Source organism: Rhincodon typus, chromosome 10 (genome assembly GCF_021869965.1).
Source record: "Rhincodon typus isolate 14 chromosome 10, sRhiTyp1.1, whole genome shotgun sequence".
Taxonomy (NCBI): domain Eukaryota; kingdom Metazoa; phylum Chordata; class Chondrichthyes; order Orectolobiformes; family Rhincodontidae; genus Rhincodon; species Rhincodon typus.
The window spans coordinates 5109122-5125669 of NC_063341.1; the positions used below are offsets into that span (position 1 = coordinate 5109122).

A 16548-nucleotide genomic window follows, 5' to 3' on the forward strand; every position below is an offset into this window, starting at 1 on the left:
TCCTGCTCCTCTGATGCTGCTTGGCCTGCTGTGTTCATCCAGCTCTACACCTTGTTATCTATGAACGATTGTTACGTTCATGCAAATCCAGGTGTCCTGTAGAGGGCAGAGCACCTTAAGGATGGCAGGCTGACTGGAACTTCCAGTGCAACAATCTATCAAAAGTCTATGGCTAGGAACAAGTGCTTTGAAAGCTGAGAAGCATTCATTTGCTAGTGACCACAAAATTCAGTGCAAAAAATGATAATTCACAGAAAGCTGTGACATAATGATTGATTCATGTGTGGAAATACTTTTTTGTAATCAGTTGTAAAATCTCACAGTAGGTTTTCTGCTGGAAAGTTTCAATAGTCTTAGAAAAATCAGTCGACTGTTTAGTGGTATATTTCTACCATAAGGATGTTATATCTGTATTTATCAGGACATTCTTCAAATGTTATATTTTGATTACCCATCTTATGACATCAGAAAAAAAGGGCATCAGAATGCTTTTTGTACCACGTTTCAATATTTATTTTTTGCAGCAGTTTCAAGGTACACCAGTAGTAAACACTGTACAATCCACTGTTAATGGGAAGCAGTTGTTAATTCATTGCTATTAACATCTCCATCTGTTGATGATGTGCACTTTAATGGCAACCAGTGTCATATGAGAGCCACTACTGACAAACTGGGAGAAGGTGAAAAAAATTGTAGCATAATAAAAGATGCTCTGGAGTGACCTTAAGTTTCTAATCTAATGCATGAAAGTATGAAAATATTGTATACAGGAAGATATGTAGGAAACATGTTCTTGAATATTACTGTATTCAAATTGTACATTACTTTGGTCAGATCACACCTTGGATATTGTGACAAGTTCAGATTGCTGAGTAATGAAGGAGACATGTAGGAGGTTGTTTAGAGAATTTAATCAATGCTTGGAATAGACTTTGAGCATAAGATTTAGGTAAAAATCATGGAACTGTCTCTGACACAATTAGGTGCAGCAGAAGTGGGGGAAGAGTTAGGTTGCTCTGGATGGATGCATGATGATAAGCTAATTGGATTTAGTAATTTATTGTGCTCTGATATTAACCAAGCAGATTTTCATTGTTGCTATGACTTGAGCGGAACTTAATGTCACGTGTGAATGAAACATGGAGGGTACTTCTAATCATTTCACTTGAAGCATAAAACAATAAAATGGGTACAACTATTAAACATTGGTAAGTTTGTGGATATCAGCCTTGTTAATGTCAACATCAATTAATTGATCAGAAATATTTCCTGTAATTTAACTAATTAAAAAAATTACATTTCCCACATTAAACAATCAAATCAAATGTAATAATAACACTGAAAACATGAAGTAGTACATGTTGAAAAAGTTCTAAAATCTAGTAACTCTGAAATCTTCCATTTTGATTGTGGTATTAAGCCAACTGTAAAGATCCTGTTATGGTTTAGAGGATTTTGAGGGCTGTGGAGCTTTAGAAAAGAAATATAAACAATCAGCATTCCATCTGCTTGTACATTATAAAGAACTAACTTGCACCACAGCATTCTTTAACCATTAAAAAGTACAAGGTAAATACGTTCCCACATGTCTTTTTAATAACTTTAGACCTTCTTAAAATTTGGATTTTATGACTGACTGCTGTAGGGATCACATGTATTAAAAACATTAAAAATGTATATGCTCCAGAAAACTTAAATGACAAAGTATTTCAAAGTATATTAACTAGCCAGTACTAACAGAAATCCATCTATATTTCAGTAAATATAATATTTACTATGCAGTGATTTATAAATTGATAAAAAATATTAAGGAGGGTCAATAATCATTACATGAAAGGAATGTTTGCCTGAAACGTTGACTTCCCTGCTTCTCGGATGCTGTCTGACCTGCTGTGCTTTTCCAGCTCCACATTTATTGACTCTAGCTTCCAGCACCTGCAGGCCTTACTGTCATCATATTCCTGCTTTGGCTTTGACACAGTTTGTAGCACAAATATGTCAAGGTATATTTGTAAAAACTGACATTTCTCTAGCCTGTATTCTAGCTTTGAATATCTGATCTATTGTCCTTTACAAGGGCATTTGTTCTCGGGTAAGCTATATATGAAAACACCTGAGGATCTTCCTCCAACAGTTTTCCAGTTTGCTAATCTATTTCTCAGGAACTATTTTCAGTTTCTTCAGTCGAGCAACTAAAATAGAGTGAAGTAGCTTTCTAAAATAAATTATCCTGATTAGTTGCCTTGTCTGAAATAACTACAAAAAATTAGTCTGGCATCATTCTCTTTTGCTAAGCGGAAACAAGTGTAGTTCAGGACGTAAAGTGTGGAATAAGAACAAAATCAAGCCTACCACACATTGTACACAAATTATTACACAATAACCAATTTATGTAATTTTTCTGAAATAAAATTTTATGTATCTTTTCCCTGAACTTCTTCCCAAACCTCACCATCTATCAAAACAGAGGTAATCGGACAATACTCCAGGATATTTGTTTCTGATGTTTTCATTGGTCCTAAACAGCACAAAACCCTAGGTTCAAACTGTATGTAATTTTTTCCATGACATCTCATGCAATTTCTCGACGACTATTTCTGATTTTTTGGGGCTACCTTTTCAGTTTAACTAACTCCTTCATTACAATCACTTAATAACTTCGTTTGGTGGTACAGAACTACATATTTCTGAAAAATGATACGTTTTGTCAAAGCGTCTTATCTTGCACTCATCAGGACAGTTCACAAGATGTGAGGGGAAAACATTATACTGTATTAGACCTGACCCTGCACCGCTTGATTGGTAGAAGTGTTGACATGGAGAATGCACCATGTTCCAAACCCCACTTTTTCTGGCTTTGCTGACTGTTGCCAGTAATCTCAATCCTCTGATCACAAGCTTGTCCTTTCCTGCGTTATTGCTAATAGGCTCACTATGAGCCTATCAGCATCAAGCATAGGAGATCCAGCCTACGGTTGGACAAGCAGATCCTCATGACTTGCTTTCACTGCTATTTACAAAGGGTGTTTTTCCTGTAATTGGTCATCCCTGTGAATTGATTTTGCGGCCAGGTCTACTGCCACGCCCATGTATTTTCAGTGCTGACAGAATCCCATTGTATTCTCAAGTATTTGATTTCCTCCATCTTATATTTATTCCATGTGCTGTAAAACATTTCATTCTCAAGCAATAATGTCAAAAACAGGTTAACTGTCATTTATCTCGCTGCTGTTTGTGTTTGCCTATGACACAATGATACAGTCAAAAATGCTTTGTGATATCTCGTGAGCACAAAAGGCACCATATAGATGCAAATCATTTCTACAATCTTCAATCTTTATTCTTTTTTACAGAAATGAATCAATGCTCTGGATCCCGAGAGACGTTCCGAGAAAATATCTTTTAAATACATTTAATACTTAAAGATATTTGACAACAAAATGGGAACATATAAATTGAAAATAATCTAATAAATGACCAGACATTTCAACAGGAGTAACATTTGCCTGATCAACTGCAAAATTGTTTGAAAGGTGACATTACCAATTGGCTGCAGAAACAAGACATACTTACGATTCCAAATGTTTTTGATAAATTACAACATCAAAGATTACTTTCTAATTTAAGGGCGTGAGCCTGAAATTGGTTTAAAAGCAAATAAAAACAGTGGTAGTTGACTGAAAAAGTAAAACAAAATTATGATGAATCCCACCACTGTAATGTAACTCAGCATTAGGGGACCCAAAAATGTTAGGACCTCTCCTGATGCTGTTTACGCAAACACAATAAAAAATCTTTCTTTATACAAGTAGTGGAACAGGATGGCAGAAAGTGAGCTACAGTCTATGACCTGGAATTCATCAAAGAAAAAGCCAATATAATAAATAGTAAAGTGGGTATTCAAAGAAAAATTAAGACTGAATGGGCCATGTGGTTTAAATTATCTAAACCTCTTTTGTGACCTAGTGAATATTTGGAATGAAATTTAAAAGCAGCTCCAGCTTTAATTTCTGGATTATTTTTCTACGCATTTTTTCTACTTAATCTTAAAGTAAATAGTGGGAGGGGTGGCTGATATTAATGAATGCAAGTGTGTGACAAAGGAACATGAACTGCAGTTTTCCCCTTTGAATAATGAGAAGGCTGGTGGCAATGCTTTGAGGTTGCAGTGTGCTGCATCTGCATCAAATGGCACAGAATGATTTATATTGTTAACCTGATTTTGCACTTCTGAAGAACTGTTAAAGTTTTAAAATATGAAAACCTCGCAAAGTCACCGCTATTACATTTTATTCATTCCTATTTTTACCTCATTACCTTTGGTAAAAGCTTGTGACTAGTGTAAAAACAGTGCATCAGCTACACGGATGGTTAAAATCTACAAACTTCAAGGAGTTCATGGTGGGTTTGTGTTTGTACTCACATGATGTAAGTTTGGCAATGATTGGTTCCAGAGTCGTCATCAAATTCTTCTTTTGGTCTTCGAAATCCTGTGCTGTCGCATTCTGTACTGAACTCAGCCATTCCAATTTTGTACGGCAAGCATTTGTAAAAGCAGTCTACAAGATGACAAAAATCTTTGAACACCAAGAACCCAACAGATATTAACTCCACAACAAAGAAACAGACAGAGGGCAGTCCTCCACTCTGAACCCAAGAATGATGGAGCTTACCTTATCTTGCTTTGACAGCTTGCCCTGTGACTTTTCAAGATCGGCAACAGTTTCCTGAATATTAGTAATATACAACTCCAAAATCAGTTTGGCCTCTGCAGTTAAAAATTGAAAAACAAAACTGCATGATTCTTCTTGCAATACTTTGTTCACTATGTCATTCAACATAGAAGAGCACTGATTCATCAACAAAGGGAGTACAGTATGTGGTTTCCTTGCCAATGTTTGACTTGGTGCCATGAGACTTCACAGTGTCCAGAGTCAGTTTTGAGGACTCCAAAAGCAACTCACTCCTGACAGTATATCAACTCTGCTGAATCTGTCCTGCCAATCCAGTGATAATGGTGTCCAGGTCATTGTCTGTAAGGTATGATTCCGTGAGTTAGACTCTGTCAGGCTTATGCTTGACTAGTCTATGATGTAGCTCTCCCATTTTTGGCACTAGCCCCAAAATGTGAGTAAGGAGGACATGCAGGGTTGACACGGCTATGTTTGCCATTGTTGTTTCTAGTGCCTGCATCGATCATTGTTTCATTTTTGAGACTTTCCAACAATTGCTACAAATGAGTGGCTTGCAAAGCCATTTCAGAAAGCAGTTAAGTATCACCCATATTACTGTGGATTTGGAATCACATGTAGGCCAGACCAGGAAAAGATGCAGTTTCCTTCCCTAAAGGGCATTTGTAATCCAGATGGGATTTTCACCAGTTGGGAGTGGTTTCATGTTCACTGTTTGACTTTTAATTCAAGATTGTTATTCAATTCAAGTTCTACCGTCTGTCATGGTGGGATTTGAACCTACGTCACTAGAACATTACCAAGGTCTCTGGGTTAATAGTGTAGTGATAATACCACTAGGCATTACTTGCCTGTTGGAAATATAGAAAAGATTTACTTGAAGTTTTTTTTTCTTTATTCATTCACGGGATGAGGGTGTCGCTGACCAGGCAGCATTTATTGCCCAGAGGGCAGTTAACAGTCAACCACATTGGATCTGGAGTCACATGTAGGCCAGACCAGGTAAGGATGGCAGATTTCCTTCCCTAAAGAGCATTAGTGAACCCAGATAGGTTTTTTCCCCAACAATCAGCAATGGATTCATGGTCATCATTAGATCCTTAATTCCAGATACTTTATTGAATTCAAATTCCATCATCTGCCATGGTGGGATTTGAACCCAGGTCCCAGAACATTATCTGGGTCTCTGGATTAACAGTCCAGCAATAATACCACTAGGCCATCACCTTCCTACTCATATCATGCTGCATATTATCCAGTGGGATCCATCCAATGTCACTCCATTGTGACAATGCTGTCACTTTAAAAAGGTTATTTTGTCCTTGGTTTTGTTTTGAAGAGAGGTTGTAAAGGCAGAGGCACCAAAGAGTCTAGGAAGTAACTGTTTAACAATGGAAGGAGAGTGGCCAGTTCAGGTTTTTTCTAGTTTTTTTCAGTTGTAGCAGTCACAAGATGTTTTGAGTACCAGAAGTGTTGCAAGCTTCAGTAAAGCGTTCCTGACTTTCTTTGAAATCTCTCTGGATGTTGTTCCTTCCTGCCTGTAAGAATGTGTTTGAACTTACCTTTTGCCCAGGGGCGTGTTTATGAGATGTTACTATACTGGAACAGTTAATTAGTTAAGTTGCTGTATCGGGTCAGTTAGGTTTTCCAATGGTTAAGTTACTCTAAATTCCACTTTCTTTTGTTCATGTTTCAACTGTAGTGTTTAAATAAATTTTGTTTTGCTTAAGGCCAAGAGGTTTGACCAGTTTCATCACACCTGGAACATGCACTTCACATCTGCCTTTAAAATAAGGAAAAGTTAGGGTATAGGCTACCTTCATTAAGTATTTTGAGGTGGTGGGGGGGAGGTCGGCCTGGTCCATAACACCATGCACTGCACAAAACTATAAATAACTGAGGATTACTATAAGGTGATGAAACAATCTTGTAATTTCTCACCTGCCCAATCTAAAAACTCCATGCAGTCAGTCTTTGAATATCGATTAGCTATTTCTCGTGCTTTTTCACCTCTAAAGTTAGTTTCTCGAACATTGGCACCGAAGGCCACCAAAGTTTTTAGGCTGTCTACTTTCCCCCAGGCAGCAGCACAATGTAAGGGAGTGTAACCTGCAAACAGGGAACAAAACTTCAAACATAAGGTTGTAAGACAGCCAGTTATCTAGGCAATTACTGGTGACGCAGTTCAACAGAATATGATGGTTGCGTCTACTCTGTCTTTATTATACATTTACCCTTTAGGCAGGATAGACAAAAAAAAATTGACAGATCCCAGTTTAAATGAACTGGTCCATATATATTCTGAATGGTTTATTCCTCTACATTCTCACTAGATGAGAACTCCCATTTAATACAATACCTGTATGTATCTTAATTATTATTGTATAAATTTGGTAACATAATTAGACTGCAATTCAACCAAAGATAAAAATTTATTACTGCAAATAAAAATTCTTCCAGCAACTACAAATATGGAGAAGCCAGTGGAAGGAAGTACCTCTATTGGTTTTCTCATTGACACTTGCTCCTCGTGTCACCAACTCAGGAATAACTTCATGATGTCCCAACATAGAGGCTGCAAAGAGCGCATTTCTGCCGAAGTCATCACGTATATTTAGCCATCCATTTGCTATCTCGAGGTTTGGATCATCTACAATTTCAAAACACTTGCGTAGTTTCTCAGTATCTCCTGTTAGCACACTGGTAAGAAAGTTGTTCCTGTTTTCAAGTTCAAGATCTTCACTGCTTTCTGCGTCTTCATTGTCAGGCTCTGTTACTTCTTTTTCACTATCTGGGTCCATTTTTAATGATTTTTTACCTAACAAAATAACAAAAGTTTAAAAATACATTAAAATGTATTCTTTGTTAATCAAAGAACAATCCTTCAACATTTAAATTATTCAACAAAACTAATCACTCCTAACTGTGCCAGCTTCTGATCCATATCCAGGTATCAGCAGTGGCTCAGTGGTTGCACTCCCTCGTAGTCAGAAAATCACAGGGTCAAGTTCCATGCCAAAATTGTGAGCACAAATTCTGGGCTAACACTCCAGTTCTGTAATGAGGATTGTTGTGCTGTCAAAGGAGCCATCTTTTAGATGAAACTTAAACCTCTTCCTTCTGTCTTGCGTCTCGAGTGGATGTAAAAATCTCCTGTGGCATTATTGTAAAGACAAGTAGGGAGCATTCCCTCTAATGTTATGGTTCACTTCATCTACTGAACTAAAAAAAATTATCACAATGCTGTTTGTGGGCCTGTGTTTGCAGAAATTGGCTTCTGGGTTTCCCTCATGACAACATTAGCTTGAATATCATTGTAGTAATGACAGCAAAACTCTGTATACACTGTCATTAGTCCTTTAAAACTGACAGCAACTTTTGAGTCCAAAAATAAACAGAATAACACAGAAATTCAGAAGCCACTGTCACTGATTTTATTTCAGAAGATGCACTTTTAAGACAGCACAGACTGCAAGCAATGGGAAATCGTACAAATTGGCAAGAACTTCCATTCTTACTTTTGCTGTAAAACTCTTTGAAAAAGTTATACATTGTTGAATCAGGCAAAACTGATTTTATCAGTGCTAAATGTTGGTCCTGAAAAACTAATTTTATATTAATGGAGAAATTTGACATTTCACTATGATAAATGCTTTATTTTGATAATTTTTAAACTTTCTTTTAGATTTTCTCTCAAAGGAACACTGACTTGTATTGAAGTAGCACTTTTTTGCTCCTCAAGATGCCCTGGTGCACATTTCAGTCCATGAGGTACCTTTCATGGGTAGCTAGTTCTGTAAGGTAAGAAACATGATGGCCAAAACAGCATTTTACCACAAATATTAATTAAGACCAGATAATCTATTTTTGTGATATTGACTGGGGAATAAATTTTGCCCAGTACACTGAAGATAACTTTCCTCTTCAAAAGAGTGCCGTGAGATATTTCACTCAAGAAGGCAGATGAAGCCTTGGTTTAATTTCTCAGCCGAAAGAAGGCACCTCTAACAGTGCAGGATTGCTTCAGCCCTGCAGTGGAGTACCAGTCTAAATTTTTATGTTGAAGCCCTGATGTACAACTTGAGTCCACAACTTTCTAACTCAAGCTGCAAGAATGTTACCAACTGACACCAATTCAATTGTAATAATCTATTTCATTAGGGCTGATGTGGTGCCAGGATATTTTCCCTACCACAGACCGAGGAAACTCAGTTTCAAGTCCCACCTGCTCTGGAGGTGTATAAATAACATCTCTGAACAGGTTGAATAGGAAAATAACTATACTCGCTGCAAATTAAAATTGAAAACATTCAGTACTTTTAACTTTATGGATGGTGGTGTGAGAGTATTTGATTGGCCGCTTTCTGCCTGCAGACATCACTGCTGCTGCAAACCAAGAGATTATCCGCTAGACGAGGCAGCAGACTTAAACTCTCATCAAAAACAACACACAAAGATCTCTAGAGATAGTACGAACTGCCGATGCTGGAGTCAGAGACAACACAGTGTGGAGCTGGAGGAACACAGCAGGCCAGGCAGCATCAGAGGAGCAGGAAAGCTGACGTTTCGGGTCGGGACCCTTCTTCAGGTTCATTTCTTCAGAACTGTGTTATCACAAAGATCTCTATATCGTTCGGTGTGTTGGCGGGGGCGGGTGGTGTTAGATTTTTCTTGAGATCAGCATTGAACACAATCGCTTAACTGATGATCACAAAATTTGGACTAATTTCTAAATGGCTGTAAAACACTTTTCGACATCCGGAGGACTAAAAGGGCGCGACATAAACGCAAGCGATCCCACTCTCCCCGAAAGATGCAAAGCGTACTGACTCAGTTGGTCCCTGTGGTAAGGCAATCCAGGCGCTCAATAAGAAGAGTTCTGTGCATGGAGAGATCTCTCCAAACTTTATTTGCAGTGACAGGTGCTCTTCCATCAAAGAATGCCTAGACCATCCGTCCTATCAAATCAAAGTATCGCATTTTCATTTTAGTGTATCTTCTTTCAAATGGACCTTCGTTAAGTATATTCCCCTGCAAAATAGCAGGCAGCAGGGACTGGCCTCAGCCGTCTCCATAGCAACGGGAGCCTCTGTGCAGCACTGATCAAGGTCCCCCGCACACCACGGCTGGTGTAACGCCAATCGAGATCTGGTATTAATGCGCCGGAGAGCTTGGATCTCGCTACATAGTTCCGACTCCTGTTCCAGTGGAAATAGAACATAACGGTCATTATGGAAAATATTGACGTTAATTAACACAGATTTCATTTAAAAAAAAAACAAGAGAGATGATTGAAGCAATTTAAATTTGTGTGAAAATATCATGCTCCCCGGGAATAATCATTTCTAAATTGGTATAGGAATTGTTCCACCTCAGCTTACTGCCATCTCCATTCCTTCAATGCAAAAAAAATGCATACTTATAATTCACTGTCTCTCCCTGATCAATAAAACGTCACTTTTCTTTTCTATTGTTCTGTAACCCTTGGATCTGTTCAAAACGGAGGTTGTGCGCCCGCCTTGGTGTTAGTACCAGACCAAAGTAGAAGGTACAACTTGCATTCATTTAGAACTTTAATGCAGAAAAAGTCATAAGTCTCTGCACAAGGAAATAAAAGAGAGGAGGCAGAGCCAAACAAGGATTTCATGGAGGTTTCGTAGGGGTGAAAGGGATGGAACAAAGGTTCGTTCAGAAATAAAAACAGAAAGTGCAGTAAAAATTCAGCAGATCTGTAGCATCTGCGGAGAGAAAAAAAAAGTACTGATGAAACTTTCTTTCTTATAAAACTTGATATGGTAATCGTTGCTGGAAAGACTCAGCAGGTCTGGCAGTATCTGTAGAGAGAAATTAAAGTTAACATTTACGGTCGAGTGATCTCTCCATCTCTTTCTGATTTACAGCAACCGCTATTCTTTCAGTTTTTATATGGAAATCGTTGTAAGAGAGATAGGTCGAGAGTGCGTGTTAATGGTAGGATATGTCAGCTTTTTGCTTTTGTTTTAATAGTCAGAGCTTGGTTTTTAATAGAGGAGTGAGAATGTTTCAGCAGAGGAACGTGTGGTTGAATACATGGAGTTGCCGAAATGTAAGGTAAAACGAAGGAGATGCGCAAGAGGCCAGAATTAAGACTGAATTCTGAACACGAAAGATATTGGACTCAAAATGTTCACTCTAGTCTCGCTCTACATAGGCACTGACAGAACCGCTGAGATTCTCCAGCATTTTCTGTATTTGATGCAGATTACCAGCATCCACAGTATTTTGGTTTTGCAAGAAGAGGACTGGTTGTGCGGAAGAAGAAGTTCCTCCTATTTTGGTATAGGAAGAGGGTGATGGTGGAAGGAAGACTGGTCGTCAGGGGTGGGGAATGAATGGAGAAGATTGCCGCGCAGGCGCAGTTGTTTGGTGGTAAGGGGTGGGCGAAGTAGCACGCAGGCGCCGTCGTGGTAGTGGGGGGGGGGAAGGAGGTGGTAGCGCGCAGGCGCAGTAGCCCTAATCGGTGGCTGTTGACGCGCAGGTGCACTAGGAGCCAGTGGACGAGGGGGTGCCAGCTCCATCGGCTGATGGACCCGAACGCTCGCGGCTGAAATGCTCAGCGGTTGTTCGCTGTCAACCTTCACGGCGGTTTGGAACTCGTACAGCGGTTTGACGGCAACGGTGTGTCAGTCGTTCGGTGTGTATGTAATCTGTGGAGCGGGGGACCGGATCGTCGGGGAAGATATTGTAGTTACACTCCGTCTTCCTTCCACACCCCCCTCTCCCTCTTCAGGCTGCGCAGATGACGTGCGCAGTGGCTTTGTGAAGTTTTGTGGATCGGGGAAAAGAGTCAAAGCCAAAGAGACAGTAGGTATACAATTGATTGCTCAGTGCAAGAAGCTCACATTATTGATTTTACTGACTTCACATCGTGTTTTCATTAATTGATGCTGCTAATACTAGCTTCTTGCACTCCACTTGCGTGGATTCATGACAAATGAACGCTGGTCAGCTGAATGTCAGGGATTCGACTTCTCATTCAATACCACGTTATCCCTGTGTGAGTTCTGCTGGCTGAAGCAATTGATCCTTCTCAAATAAATACATTAGTGGTTAATGTTGTTGTTGTCCAGTATGAGGTGATCAGCAGTACAAGGCCAACAAACACGAGACTGCTGGAGAAACTTAGCAAATCTGGCAGCATCTGTGGAGAGAAAGAGCATTAACGTTTTGAGTCTGGTGTGACTCTTCTGCATACTGGATTTAAAACATTAACTATGTTTCCCTCACCACTGCTGCTGGACCTGCTTTCAGCATTCTGTTTGTTTCAGATTCCAGGACCTGTAGTGCTTTGCTCTTATTTGAGTTGTACTGGGCTCTTTGCTTTGGATGTCTAAGAATTGAGAGTAGACTTGGACATTGGGTATATTCATAACTTGCTGTAATAATCAGTGTTATTGTGTAATAAAACAGCAAATGCTGGAAGTACTCAAAGTCTGAATTCTCTGTGGAGAAGGAAATTAATTCATGTTTCTGTTGATGAACTTTCATCAGAACTAGTAAAGGTTAGGGATATTTAACGCAAGTACTAAGTCAGGCCAAGCAGGGAAGGGAGGAAAAGAACAAAACAGAAGGTCTGTGATAGGATGGAAAACAGTCGCGATGAAATGACAAAAGAGAATAGTGCAATGCGCAAGGTGAGTTACAGATAGAATAACTTCTAAAAAGATTGTGATGTAAATGAAAAAATGCAGAACCTTTACTAACAGTTTCCAATAAAAAAAACACAAAAATGAGCCCAAGATTGTGATTTGAATTGTTGAATTCAATGTTGAGTTCAATGTTGAGCTCAGAAGAGTATAATGCACTTGATTGACGATGATGAGCTATCCCTTGAGATAACTTCAAGCTTCCTTGGAACTTTGTATGAGGATATATATACCAGAGTGCAAATGGATTAGAAAAGTAAAATTACAAGTAACCAGAAGTTCTTGAATATAATTGCAAACTGAATGTAGGTGTTCTGCAAGCAATCATCCACTCTTTATTTTTCCTGATGCAGAGGAGACCACATGATGAGCAATGAATATAGTATACTAAATTGCAATAACTGCGAGTAGCCATTGTTTCACTTGATATGTAACACAGTGGGGTTATGCATATTTACATAGAAAAATCTGCATCTTTTTTGGTGTGCTGTGCAAATCTGACAATTTTTAAAAAGAAAAGCAGGATGGTTAAAGCTCTATCCCCTGAAGAATTGCTTTGCTTTTGTTTTCTTCATTTCATCTCTCCACATACCTTCTGATATAGGCTTCTTGCTTGGCATCTGGTCCTCCATTAAAGACTGTCCTGACTTTATTTTCCGAACTACTTTGCTTTCCTATCTCTTTATGGTATCAAAAGCAATCTATAAAAGCCCTTCCCCCCCCGCTCAACTGTACTCATAGCTTTGGCCTGACAATACCTCTGAAAATTTTCTTTATCTCTTGTTATGTGCTGAATTGTTGTGAATGTTACTTTTTGGCCACAAGACTATAGATTGGTTGAAAGGATTGAATTGTATGATAATTGTGTAACTTCTAATTTCTTACCAGTTTTTAAAATTGGTTTCTGTAGGTGTGCAGTTCATTCATTCTGTGAATTTATAAATATATAGAGATGTGAGCCTTTGTTTCTAATTGCTTGAGTTCTGCTGTCATGAGAGGAGGTGTGCAGGATAGATCTCAATGTTATGCATTGACATGCATTCTCCTGTGTTTCATACACCCACAAACATACTCTTGGATACCAATGACCAAGTAAACTCTGAGTGATTGTAATGGAATGTACAGCACCTAATTTGATTAGCATTACAAACATATGAATTGGCTATCACCATGGTTGATGAAAGAAAGGACAAGTTGCCAAGAAGGGTACTAATAAAACAGTGAAGAGGGCCCCAGTGAAGAGTGGCAAAAAAAGGAGAAAGTCCAGGAAAGAAAGTTATTCCTTCTGCATCTACATCTACAAAGTGATGAAGCAGGTTTGCACTGACACAGGCAATGCCTCCAAGGCAATGAGCATCATGAATTTGTTCAGCAACAGTATTTTTGAGCACATCACAGGAGGCTTCCCGCCTGACCTGTTACAGCAAGCACATCACCATCACGTCCTGGGAGATTCAAGCCTCCGTGCACCTGCTGCTACCCGGGGAACTAGCCAAGTGTGCCATGTTGGAAGGCACAAAGGCAGTGATGCAGTGCACCAACTCCAAGTGAAATGCCACGTTGAACTGAAAAAAAAATGAATTAGGGGAAGGAGAGGCCATTTGGTCCCTGTAGCCTGCTTTTGGTTTAATACGATCATAGCTGATCTGATTGTGGCCTCAACTCCATACAGTTCACCTTGCCTCTCTGCTAACTGCTGACTCCCTTTATTGGTCAAGAATCTATCTACTTCTGATTTGAAAGTTCTTTTGTGAAGAGAGTTCCAATGCCTCCTGACTCTTTATGAGAAAAAATATTCCTCTTTATCTCAGTTTCGAATTGGAAAGATTTTTGCTAGCTGTGTCCCCTACTTTTTGTCTCTTCCATATCCTTCCAGCACCTGCCTTGCCAGGACCTCTCAAGATATTGTATGTCTCTAATAAGGTCACCGGTCATTTGTTTTAAACTCCAATGGATACAGGCCCAGCCTGTCCAGTCTTTCTTGTAAGATAAACACCTCCTATCCAAGGATTAGTTGAGGGATCTTGTAATGCATTTATATCCTTTCTTGAATGAGATCAAAACTGTGTGTATTACCCCAGATGGGGGCATCAGAAACATTCTGCAACTGTAACTATACTTTCAGATTTCATTCCCATCGCACTAAATGGCTGCATTCCATTTATCTTCCTGATTACTTGCTGAACCTGTTTATTAATATTTTGCAATTCATGTACCAGGGCACCCAGATCCTTTTGGAGCACAGTTCTGCAATCTCTCTCCATTTAAACCATTTGTTGCTTTTCCTTTCTTCCTGAAAAAGTGGAAAAGATCATATTTTCCCACGTAATACTTTATCTGCCAAATTTTGGCCACTCAGTTAACCTATCTATATCCCTTTGCAAACTCTTTGTCCTCTTCACAACTTGCTGATCTATATATCATTAGCAAATTTAGCAACCGTACATTCAGACGCTTCATCTAAAAAATTAATAGAAATTGTAAAGAGTAGATGCCCCAACACTGATCCCTGTGGCATACTACTTGTCACATTCTGCCAATTTGAAAATGAATAAATGCCCATTCTCTCCTTCCAATCTGCCAATAAATCCACTTTCAATGCTGATGGGTTAATGCCTGCGTGATAAGCTCTTTATTTTGCAGAGTAAATCTGGATGCGGTATCTTGTCAAATGCCCACTGGAAATCTAAGCACAGTATATCCATAGGTTCACCATTATCTACGTTGTTTGATACTTCTTCAAATAATTGATATAAATTAGTCAAGCATAATTTATCTTTCAGAAAACCATGTCAACTCTGCCTGATTGCCCTGCAGTAACATCCCTAATAATAGATACCAGCATCTTCTCTATGACAAATGCCAGGCTACCCAGCATTTTGTTTCCCTTTCATCTTGAATCGAGGAGTTATATGTGGTATTTTCCAATGTGATCAGATCTTTCCAGGATCTCTGGAATTTTGGAAAATCAAAACAATTGCATTTACTAGCCCAGCAGTTACTTCTTTTAACACCCTCCGAAGAAACCAATCAGGGCCAGGGAATTTGTCAGATTTAAGTTGTAATAAATTTCTCAATTCCTTTTCCCTGGTAATTTGTAATTGCTTTAAGTTCCTTGCTCCCTTTCACATTCTGATTCACAGTTATTTCTGGACATTATTTATACCCTCTACAATGAAGACAGATGCAAAATATCTGTTCAATTCATTCTTAAATAACTGTCTTGTTGGTTAATCAATGGCATATTTTTGGATCTACTTGACTGTTCTACTGACCCTTACTTAGAGAAGTGGTTGGTGGAGTTAGCTCATTATTCAGCAGGACTGCTACAGCATTAATGTGAAAATGCTGGGTATCTGGAAGGATTATTAGATAGCTAGTGTGGACTGGCTGGGTGTCTAGATGGTGCCTCAACTTTTGACTTGTTGCCTTAAATACTTTTTTATGTTACGTTGATATTATAATTTATTTTTGTTTGCATCTGGTAAGCATTTCCATAGTTTCTGCTTCATGGACTTCTCTTCCATCGTAAGATCAGAAATCTTTGATTATATAGCGTTGAGCTTTATTTGTATATAATTCTGAGATGATGAAGCAGCCCAAGCCACCATATACCAAAACCTAGGTAACGTTCAAACTTGAATTGATAAATGGAAAGAGACAAATTTATAGTTCATGGAATAAAAGGCACAGTAGCAAAATGGATACAAAATTGGCTGAGTGATAGGACAAAGAAAATAATGGATTGTTTGAGCTAGAGGAAGGTTTGCAATGAAGTCCCCATGAATCGATATTGGGATCCTTGCTTTCCCTGCTATATATTAATGACCTAGATCTTGGTGTGCAGGGGACAATTTCAAAGTATACATATGATATAAAACTTGGAAGCATTGTAGATTGTGGGGAGGATAGTATAGAACATCCAAAACGATGCAAATTAGTAGCCGGGTCAGTGACAGGTGAAGTTCAATACAGAGAAGTGTGAGGTGATGCACGTTGTTCCTACCAATGTGAACAGAGAATATAAAATGGGTGGTACAATTCTAAAGGGGATGCAGGAGGAGAGGAAAATGAGTATCTATATATGCAGGACGAGTGGAGAGAGCAGTTTACAAAGCATACAATATCCTCATCTTTATTAACAGATGTATAGAATACATGGGCAAGGAAGT

General features: G+C 38.8%; 2 protein-coding genes across 10 annotated transcripts in view; one reads left to right on the plus strand and one right to left on the minus strand.

Annotated features, from left to right (window-relative positions):
* Positions 1-94: 94 nt before the first annotated feature.
* ankrd45 (ankyrin repeat domain 45) lies at positions 95-9783 on the minus strand. 2 transcript variants are annotated; one of them, XM_020514149.2, is made up of 6 exons: positions 9522-9783; positions 7189-7509; positions 6633-6800; positions 4674-4768; positions 4424-4559; positions 95-1470 (listed from the first exon to the last, which is right to left on the minus strand). In XM_020514149.2, exons 2-6 carry the CDS (start codon positions 7490-7492, stop codon positions 1439-1441), a joined length of 735 nt encoding a protein of 244 aa, XP_020369738.1. In that variant the 5' UTR covers positions 7493-7509; positions 9522-9783; the 3' UTR covers positions 95-1438. The 2 variants fall into 2 exon arrangements, with proteins under 2 accessions (XP_020369738.1, XP_020369736.1); XM_020514147.2 differs by lacking the exon at positions 95-1470 and having other exon boundaries at positions 3957-4559.
* Positions 9784-11202: 1419 nt separating this feature from the next.
* Positions 11203-16548, plus strand: part of klhl20 (kelch-like family member 20) — a 78600-nt gene continuing 73254 nt past the window's right edge. For 3 of the 8 annotated variants that reach the window (XM_048602260.1, XM_048602257.1, XM_048602261.1), the window contains exon 1: positions 11203-11538. The gene's annotated coding sequence lies outside the window, so the exon portion shown is untranslated. The remainder of the gene's footprint in view (positions 11539-16548) is intronic. The other 5 variants (XM_048602259.1, XM_020514145.2, XM_048602258.1 and 2 more) reach the window with 3 other exon arrangements.

What these genes read in the sequence shown, in the direction of transcription:
- ankrd45 (XM_020514147.2), bottom strand. Translation starts at nt 7,492, where the DNA reads ATGGACCCAGATAGTGAAAAAGAAGTAACAGAGCCTGACAATGAAGAC. An exon ending in GGAGTTTTTAGATTGGGCAG is followed by an intron (nt 4,769 to 6,632) that starts GTGAGAAATTAC and finishes TTTTAACTGCAG; the next exon opens with AGGCCAAACTGATTTTGGAG. An exon ending in AGCTGTCAAAGCAAGATAAG is followed by an intron (nt 4,560 to 4,673) that starts GTAAGCTCCATC and finishes GTCATCTTGTAG; the next exon opens with ACTGCTTTTACAAATGCTTG.